The 10695-nt window shown below is 35.6% G+C and overlaps 1 protein-coding gene across 1 annotated transcript; it reads right to left on the bottom strand.

Moving 5' to 3' along the window:
- Positions 1 to 5242: 5242 nt before the first annotated feature.
- Positions 5243 to 8300, bottom strand: LOC123196373 (G-type lectin S-receptor-like serine/threonine-protein kinase At2g19130). The gene has a single exon (XM_044610374.1). The coding sequence runs from the start codon at positions 8271 to 8273 to the stop codon at positions 5820 to 5822; it is 2454 nt and encodes an 817-aa protein (XP_044466309.1). The 5' UTR covers positions 8274 to 8300; the 3' UTR covers positions 5243 to 5819.
- Positions 8301 to 10695: the final 2395 nt, after the last annotated feature.

The raw sequence follows: 10695 nt of genomic DNA, 5'->3' as shown, positions 1-10695 counted from the left end.
TTTTACCTTTTTTAATATTTATTTATACATTTGCTTTTGCATACATTAGTCTTTATTCGGAACGGAATAAGAAAGAAACATAAAGACAAGGTTAAGATTAGAATAATAATGAAATATAAAAGTTCAATATTAAATTTTAAGTATTTAGAAAACCTTTAAAACTTAAAGAGAGTCAAGTAACTCTCCCTCTCCTCTAGTTTTTATGTGAATAGTTGTACTTCATAACAAATGTACCCAATTCGTAAAAAGTTTTTATATGAATGAGTTACTGTAGCTGTCATTGGTTGGTTAGTGGTGTTGGAAATTGTATTTGGAACTTTATTAAATCTTCTTATGGATAAATTCAGCCATGGTATATGCTAGTTCATGCTAAACCAAGTTAGTACAAACCTATTCAATGTAGTCAGTGTAATATAAATTATTATTTCAAATAAGGCCTTACTAGATGATGTTGTATTCCTCCGATAAATGCATTGACAATTTGTACTACTACCCAATTCACCGTAAACAATTTATTTATTTATTTTTGATAGGTAAACATATATATATATATATATTTCACAAAAAACCAGTCCATAGCACAAACAACCTAAACTCATCTTCAAGATGGAGGGCAGCAAAATCACTAGGTAACAGGGAGCCCATTAAACCAGTTCTGAGAACCAACATTAAGATCAACACAATCAAGATCAGACAACATTTCCAACCATACTACAGGGAGCCTACTGGACCCACACAATTCACTTAAACACCAACTCTCTATGCCTCGGAAGCCACTGAAACACCAGTGCCTACACACACCAGGCAGCCAAGAAATCGACCAGAAACCAAAAGGAGCAGCTTGCAAAAATTGCAGAATGCATAAGTGGAAGGACAGATGTAGCAGCCGAAACAAACAGAACCAGGGAGGCACCTCCTGCCAAAAGATAGAAGTAGCAACAACAGAGAGCAGAAACGGCGGCACCAGCAAGAACAGCAGCAGTACTCTGGAACCACCAATAGTAGCGACAGCAGAACAAAAGGAGATTAGCAGAAGCAGATTATATTTTCCAGGGATGGAAGCTCCAGCAAGAACAGAGCAGCAAATATCAGGATGGCACAGCAACGAGTATGGAGGACACCAACTCAGACATAAAAGCTGAACAAGGCAAAGGATAGCAAACCACCAGGAGGAACCACAACCAAGAACCAACCACGCAAAACACTGCTGAAATGCTCCAGGAGAAACAAGAAAAGACTATGGGAGAGTAAGGATAATGAAAGCAGCAACCATCAAAACGGAGGAAGGTGCCAGCAGAACCGACAACCAAGAACACAAATTCGGTAGCAGTAAGGCAGAAAAGTCCAACATATCCAATGAACCCCAATGTAGGAGAAAACCAACAGGGGAGAGGGATGCAGGAATCACCGACTCCAGAAAAGGAGAAAAGCAAGAGAACAGTTGAGGATTTCAGCACCAAAGTAGCTGCTGAGAGCCAACCTGAGCCAAAGTAGACCAGCAGCATAACGGCACCTCCACAGGACCCAAGAACTCACGGGACGAAACTAGGCCGATGCAGAGGACAACCACAGAGAGCCAGAGACCTCCAGGGAATTATAGAGAAAAGGCTGAAAACACACCAGAAGATGGAAACAGGCAGGAAACAGAGAACGCAGGGATAAAGAAGCCACAGAAAGTCCAGCAGCAGAAGAGATGAGGCGGTGGAGAGGGATAATCATTCAAAAAGACCAGGGCAACCCGCACCAAACCACCCAAGTTTGAACCAGCAAAAGGAAAGGAGAAGCACCAGCAAAAAAAAAAATACCCAGTTAGAAAAAAGGCTGCCAACCCCAAAGAGCTGAAGCCTCAACACTTGAAGATACAGTTTGGCAGGCCCCAATTCCAAGCAATGGCTTTATTGGCATTCAAAGGTGGCAAGTTTGAGAGGTCAGCCCTTCTATCTCTAACTAGCCTTCTGATCCTTTCCACAATTCTCCCTTTGGGCAGCAAAAGTTTTGTGAAAATCCCGTTATTTCTTCCCTTCCAAATGTTTTAACTAGTGGCACCCAAACTTAGCTTGCCTAACAAGAATTTCAGCTGACTACCTTTCCAATCCAACCATATTTCTTCTATTAAAGAGCTCCAGCTTTGCCCATTATAGCTCAAAAGACTTTTCCCCAAGATGGTCTTCCAGATGTAACTGCTATATTCACATTGGTAGAAAAGATGGTTTATGTCCTCATCATAGTAATTGCATAGTACGCACTTAGCATCATTTGTAAGCCCAAATTTGACAAGTTTTTCTCTAGCCATGAGCCTTTTATTAATTGCCAACCATAGAATAATGGTATGTTTGGGAATGTGCTTTTTGTGCCACACCAGTTCAGCCCACTTGACCTCTCTTTTCTTATTCCTCACCTCATTCCACACTGATTTGGTAGAAAACTGACTATTAGCTGATGACAAACATGCTATAGAGTCTAAACCATCTGAAGGATTGTTCATCAACGCCTGTTTGATCCCCGCAAGAGTAGAGGAGTTTGTAGTCGGCCATTTCCAGGAGTTGCCATTCACTATTTCCTTAACTTTTGCGTGCCTATTAATTCTGAATCCATGAATTGCTCTTTCTCCATACTTCTTCAAGAGAGGGCTAAAGGGGTGCCAGTTATCCCACCAAAGGAAAGAATTCTCTCCATTTCCAATTTTATATTTGTTTCTGAACTCATTTTTCAATTTGAATAACTTCTTCCACCACCACAGGCTATTATTTGTGGCTTACTTCTCACAAAGATTTCCTTCTCAGCCTATTAGCGTTGACCCAATTAGCCCAAAGCGACTTGCCATTGATTTTGGCAAGCTCCCGCACATGTTTTGCCATGGCGGCCTTGTTCCAATCTTTTGCTAGCGCAAGGCCCAAGCCACCTTCCTCCTTAGGATGCAAACGTCCTCCCATGCAACTTTGGCTTTGTAATGATTTAGTTCCACTCCACTCTAGAAAAAATCCCTTATCTTGGCATCAATCTCTTTCAGGGTCAAGGAAGGTAGAAACAAATGGGAGGACCAAAAGATTTGCAAGCTGAAAAGGATAGACTTAATAAGAACAAGCCTACCTGCATAAGAGAGGTAGTTGCATCTCCAAGATTTAATTCTAGTCAGGATTCTGTCAATGAGCAGTTTACTGTCCTCCAATGAGATCTTTGAATACACCATAGGCACACCCAAATACTTGAACGGAAGCTTCCCCTCTTAATTTTTTCCTTGTGTCATTCCTTGCACACGATAGGTAAAAGCTGCTCTTGGCCCTGTTTGCAATAAGTCCCAACCATTTTTGCAAAGTCTCTAACGCCTCCTTGATAAGCTTAACCGTAAACATTTCTTGGGCTCTTTAATTTTTTCCTTTTTATATTTTCCATGGAAAGTGATTGGAAGGCTAAGATTAGGTTTGTCAATTGAGACAGATAAATCTAAGATCCAATTGTTCAATCCAAAAAATTCATTTTTGGATCAAATAAAATTTGGGTCTTGAATGAGTGTGGAAAAAAAAATTATCCATTAAATTATCAGGCTTAAGCTTGAAGAGAGAATCTTTAAACTTGAGGCTTGATAAGGTTTGAAAAATCACTGTAAACATGGGTGTATTTGTAAGGTTTTCAAACCTACAAGAGATTGTAGGGGTGTTTTTATAGGTTTTTTAAATTACAAAGATAGACCCAAAGCTTAGAAAAATTTAATGCATTGAGCCTGAACAAAACAAGTTAGAGTCAAAGCAAGGACCCAAATTTTTTTTATACATCCATACTTGAACAAGTCAAATCCAATTCAATAAGCTTAATTAACAGGCCTAGGTAAGATCATTGTATATCAACCCATATCTATTTTTATATAAGACAATCAAAAAATTTCAAATCGAAAGATCATATGTACCACCATTTGCTTGAGAATATATTTCATAGATATTGGAGTAATCATATTTAAAAAATCCTTTTGCTGATTCAATCCAATAGACACATATATACAACATGCACTCGTGTAGAGTGTGCAACATGCACAAGTACATTTTACTCTAAAAGTTCTCTACTAGTTCAATCCTTATTATGTTAAACCCTACCCTCAACTTTAGTTGGGGGATTCAATATAGTTGATTTTACAACATTTCAACTCACTAGAAAGACCTTAGTATTGGTAAAGGAAGCCTTTGAGTTAATGGACATATTTCTAGACTTTATCATTGCCTTAGCATTTGAAAGACATTTGAAAATAGGGAAAAAAATGATAGCCAATGACTGGAATGCTCAACCAATAGTAGACTAACCTATTTGTCCAAAAGTGAACCTTTACCCTAACCTACAAACCCAAACAAAATACCCAATTGCTTGTTTCTCCTTCTATTCCATAACCCTATAAATCTACCTAGAAAGCATGAAGACAGACTTAGAAAACACAACCCATTCAAACAAACAAAAAATAATATAAAACATCCACCTTGTGGATAGTTTACGAAATCATTAAGTATGGTATTTGATTGGGTAGGCACAAAGGTTTATCCAAAAAAGTTAAGAAAGTCATTAGAAAAAGTTTGAAAGTTTGAACGATTAATGGGGCTTGGTTCATAAAGAGCTCTATGGTTTTCAAAAAGACAAATAAATTAGGGTGAAGAAAAAGTTGGACCAAGGGTTTGAAGCAATTTTATTGATAGTTTGAAATTGAGCGAAAACCAATCCCAACCATTCAAGTCAAGTCAGTGACACACATCATTGATTTAGCACCACAATAACAAGCAAACAACCCTAACATGCAATCTATTAAATGTAAAGTAAAAATGCTATTTTAATGACATGCTCCAAAGTGAAAATCCTAATAGTTCATGTGTTATTCATCTATGTAGAAAGGTGAAGAGTTTCTAAAGCCTCACTCACACTTTAGAATTTTGAAGGACAATTGTGTGGTCAAATCTCTCTTTAATCCAACTTATGAAACTGACACAAAAAGTGACTAGCTATACAAATTGCACACAATAGCTAATCACGTCATCTAGAAATAGCGAGAAGAAAAGAACTTGACAATTTCAAACATTGTCATGATTCTCTCAATGTGTCAATTTAGACTCCTACATTCATAAGATTATGTTCTATTTCTGTCTCATACCTTTATAGGATGACAATCAATCCATACCATTTTGAGAGCACATAATTATCAATTTTCCTTAACAACAAAATTTGTCTAGATCTATTATACTAGGGTTTAAATTGTATTCATTTATGTAATTACACATATAACCTCACCTCTTGTTCTATGAATTGAGGATTGTACATAGACTTAAGGATGACAACTTTCACATGTATTGTCATTGCCCAATTGTAATTAGAATTCCTAATGCCATAACTTGGACATATGTAGAGTTCCAAGTACTAAACTGAACTACTTTAATAATGTCATTTTGTTTACTATAATTTTATTGCTTTAGTTCTTTTTGCCAAATTGTACCCAAAATTTGGTGTTCTTCTTGTTAGTGCTACTTTTGGCATGAACACATTTTTCAAAGGACAACTATTATCTATCTCCCTTGCTTTTAGCCTATTACGGTGAGATTCTTAAATCTAGAAATTATAATCAAATCTACCTAACTCTCGAAATCCAAAGTGATAACTGTTAGCATTGCACTCTTTCAATAACTATAATGGATGCTCATGTGAAATAGTTATAAATTACATTATCTGACATTGTTTTCTAATGAAATACAAAAATTCATTCTTTTTCAATGACTGACCCAATTGTAATAACGACTCAAAACTGATATTAAGAAACCAAAATTACTTGTGGATAATGTGGTGCTCTTAGCCTATGATGAAGTGGCTAAAATATTATTATTTTGCGATTGTGGACTCCGGTTTGAGGTTGAGGCTGTGAAAAAATTGACCTGATCTTGGTAGTGAGAATATGCCTGGATAGATCTTGGAATTGGAGACTGCGTCACCTCCAAAACTCCCTCTAGCATTTGAACTACTTGACCCATTGATGGCCTTTGAGTTTCATCATCTTGGATGCACCAACAAGCCACTCTACAAATTCTCAAAACCTCTTCTCTGTCAGCATTGCCCTCCAACCTAGAATCTAATAACTTAAGCACATTGACACCTTCAGTTATTGCGGTTGCAACCCAAGTTGGGAAGAATTTCGAGTTTTCACTATCGAATTGTTCAGAATTTCTCTTTCCTGATACAAGTTCAAAAAGCATCATGCCATAGCTATAAACATCAGCTTTAGTTGTAATGGCCACTCCTGAAATCCATTCTGGTGCAAGATAACCTTTTGTCCCTCTTATGGTTGTTAGGACTCTGCTAAATTCTCGCCCAACAAGTTTCGCCAAGCCAAAATCTGCCACTTTTGGGAAAAATTCAGCATCTAATAAAATGTTTTCTGGCTTTATGTCACAATGCATGATGCGGTCTCTGCATTTCTCATGGAGATAAGCTAAGCCTCTGGCTGACCCCAGAGCGATTCTACATCTTGTTTTCCAATCAAGTACATTTGAACCCTTTGTATGGAAGAGATGCAAATTTAAAGAACCATTTGTCATGTAGTCATAGACTAACAACCGCTTATTACCTTCACAGCAGAATCCCAGAAGCCGTACTACATTGATATGTTGAATGGTTCCTACTGTGCTGACTTCTGTTCGAAATTCCTTCTCTCCTTGGCTCAAGCTTTCAAGCTTCTTCACTGCTATGACACTTGAATTGGGTAAAACTCCTTTGAAAACAGAACCAAAACCTCCCCCACCTAATTTTTCTGAGAAATTCTTGGTGGCTTTTTTCAAATCTTTGTATGCAAATGCCGTTAAAGAACCCTTCTCAAGTGCTTTAGTTGTTTTCATTGTGTTTTCTCTCCTTCTCAAATACACAAACACGAAAAGGCCCAAGAGAACTGCAAAAGCCACTGAGCCCAGAACAACACCAATGACTGTTACCCTTTCACTTTCGGGACTCGAAAACTCCGAAGCTGAAAGCTTGATATAAAGAGTTTTCCCATCTGAGGCGCCTTGTCCAAGTTGTTGCACACCCAGAAGATCTCCAAACCAAATAGAACACTGACTGTCTTCATAGGCATAAGCAGTGCAAGAACAGTTATTCAAGCAGGTTGTTTCACATTCGACGCCACTCTCCACTGGCACGGATTGTGGATTTTTGGGGAATGCCATGTTCAAATTTGCTAAAAATGTATCCTTCTCTCCATTGGCAACACTATTGTTTTGACACTGCAGTTGCGTTTTCCTCGCACAACCGCCAGAATAGTCTTGCAAGTTCCAATCATGCTCTGAGCTTGGCTGAAAACCTTGCAAACAATCACAGAAAGACAGACTTTCCTCAGTGCAGCGGCCAAATACACCACAAAGAGCGTATACCTCACAATTTTTATGGGGTTGAACCCCAATCAGAATCCAAGATTTGGTAGGCTCGAGCCAATTCATTTGTTTACCCTGCCCTAAAACATCCATAGAAGATTGAGAAATGATGGAACTAGTATTTTTCACCGAATACGTAAAATAACTCTCATTCTCGTTGGTATGATAGCTGAATTCATAGATATAATCTGCTCTAGGAATATCCTCGAACAACTTTTCATTCTCATTCCAAGGTCCACTAGACCAGTAAGTATGAGGTTGAGAACCATTCCACAACATAATAAGAGCATTGGATCCATTTGGGTCTAGCTCAAAAGAGAATAGGCCCGGTGCAGGGTCTTCTATATTCTTCCACGAGATGAGACGTTGGCTTATGTTGGTCCGTTTGTCCAGTCTCATCCTCATACCGGGGATCCATGTATGAGATGGATGATCAAAACTTTCCCATAATGATTTTGATGAACTACTTGACAACTCTCTCAAAATAAGATTTCCTTTGTCTAGAAGAACTGCTTCCAGAGGATTTGTGATGGCGGAGTTTAGATTTGTGGACCAAATTGGCACTTTGGACTCGTTGAAAAGGACTAAATTACCATCTGAGATTCTTAAAACTGAGGAATATTTATCAGAAATGGGATTCTCTCTGTTTGCCACCCAAACTACAGTTTGCTCAGAAACTTTACCATACCACATGCCCAAATAGTAGTTCGAAGGTTTACCTGGCTTGAAGAAGCCCAATACAAAGTCTCCACCGGCAGAGACAATAGTTTGATCACCGGAGATAGTTTGGCTTGCAGAGATGGTGTCAGCACCCAAAGAGACATAAGATTGGAGAGAGAAGCAAATTAAAAGAAGAGAAAGCGCAAACCATGAATTGTTCATGATATGCATGGCTGCAACAAATTTTATGTATAAAGAGTTTTCTGTGACCGGAGATGGATAACATTGATGATTTTGTTCCACTATTTATTAACAAAATCTTTACAGCGTTTGGGTGCTTTGACAAATCGGTCTTGTTTTGCCGTGTACGAGAGGCTGGATGTTGGAAACGTTTTGGTCATGGTCGGACTAAAGAATGTTCTATAATTTTATATCTGTGTTATATCCTATATAAATTAACTATAAAACATCCAATCGTTTGATAACACATCATATATAAACTTAGTTGTATATTAAAAAATGAATACATATAATATTACTCATAAATAAATTTTGCCTATAAACTAAAGAGTAATCTTATGTACACAATTTTATGTATAAACTACAACGTGTCATTATGTAATTAGATAGCTGAAAATTAAAGATAAAATAATACTTTATTATATAGTGACATATTATTATTTATGTATAAAAATTATGTACATAATCTTATTATAAATTAAACTCCTATTCAATATTTTACTTTTTTTAATATTTATTTATACACTGACTTTTATAAACGTTAGTCTAACAATAAAACGTAAGGAAAGGGTTAAAATTAGAATAACAAAGAAATATAAAAAATCAAGAATAAAATAAAAGTACTTAGAAAACCTTTAAAACTTGAAAAAAGTCAAGTGATTCTCCCTCCACTCATTCTCTAGTTTTTATATGAAGAGTTGTACTTCATAACTATTGTGTATCACTCTCCCCGTTCGTAAGAACTTTTGATCTGAATAATTTATATATTGTAGCTGTCATTGTTTGGTTGATGGTTTTGGAAATTGTATTTGAAACGTTATTAAATGTTCTTATAGATAATTTCAGCCATGGTATATACGAGTTTATGCTAAACCAAATCAGTACAAACCTATTCAACTTAGTCCAGTGTAACATAAAATGCTTATAATAAGGTTACTGTTTGATTATTATTCGAAATAGGGCCTTATTAGATGAAGTTGTATTCCTCCGCTAAATACATAAACAATTTGCACAACTACCCAACCTACAATAAAAAATTTCTTGGTTTCTTGAATTTTTTTTCCTCTTTTTTAATTTGCCATGAACAGTGAATGGAAGGTTGAGATTATCCAATTGTTCTATCCAAAAAATTCATTTTTATATTAAATAGAATTTAGGTCTTAGATAGAACTGGAAAAAAAAAAAATCTATTAAATTATCAAGCTCAAGTTTGAATAGAGAATCTTCAAACCTATGGCCTGATTAGGTTTGAAAATTCATTTTGAATAGAGGTGTAAAATTTTCAAACCTACAAGAGATTATAGGGGTGTTTTTATAGGTTTCTAAAATTACAAAGTTAGACCTAAAGGCTAAAAAAAATTAATGCATTGAGCTTGAATAAAAAAACTTAGACTCAAAGCCAAGACCCGAAATTTTTTCACAGATCCAAACTTTAACTAAGTCAAATCCAGTTCAATAAGCTTAATTGACAAGCCTAACTAAGATGATTGTATATCAATTCATATCCACTCTCGTATAGGACAAATCCAATGACCTTAAATAGAAGAATTATATGTACTACAGACCTTAAATAAAATATGAGTGATTGTTTAACCATTGAGAAATAAAAATTAAAATAGTCATCTAAGAAGATTTAAAAAAATTAGTATTTATTTAATTATGTGCTTTAGGTTGACGTATATTATTATATTTTTTTAAGTATAAAACTTTGTATTAAGACTTTCTTTTATTTAAGAATTTTTTCGAGTCTATTGTACATATGTTTTAAGATGGTTTTGGGGTGTTACACTGGTCTCATCCTCATACCAGGGATCCATGTATGCGATGCTTGATAATCAAAACTTTCTCGTAATGATTTTGATGAATTACCTGACAACTCTCTCAAAACAAGATTTCCTTCGTCTAGAAGAACTGCTTCTAGAGGATTTGGGGTGGTAGAGTTTAGATTCGTGGACCAAATTGGCGTTTTGGACTTGTTGAAAAGCACCAAATTACCATCTAAGATTCTTAAAAGTGAAGAATATTTACCATAAATTGGATTCTTTCTATTTGCCACCCAAACTACTATAGTGTTTAAAACCAGTTAATTGAACCGTTTACTAATTTTTTGAACCAAACTGAATTTTTAGTTTGAAAAATGTTAAGAATTGAAATTGAACCGATTTTTAACCAAATCAAATTTCAGTTAACCTATTTTTGAACTAAGTTTAAAGAATTATGATATTTTTTCTTTGAAAATTTGTTTAATATTTTATCAACATTTTTATTTGTTTTTTATTGAACTTTTTTAAAATTAGTTCGGTTTAATTAATCAATTTTAAAAATTAAATAAAATAATAATTGAATTGAAAAATTAGTTTTTATATATTTTTGATTTGATATCCAAATTAATTGTTTATTAGTTGTACGGCTC

This window comes from Mangifera indica, chromosome 14 (genome assembly GCF_011075055.1).
Source record: "Mangifera indica cultivar Alphonso chromosome 14, CATAS_Mindica_2.1, whole genome shotgun sequence".
Classification (NCBI taxonomy): domain Eukaryota; kingdom Viridiplantae; phylum Streptophyta; class Magnoliopsida; order Sapindales; family Anacardiaceae; genus Mangifera; species Mangifera indica.
This window is presented reverse-complemented; position numbering and strand designations above follow the sequence as displayed.

Coding starts and splice junctions, on each gene's coding strand:
- LOC123196373 (XM_044610374.1), bottom strand. CDS start 8,273: ATGCATATCATGAACAATTCATGGTTTGCGCTTTCTCTTCTTTTAATT.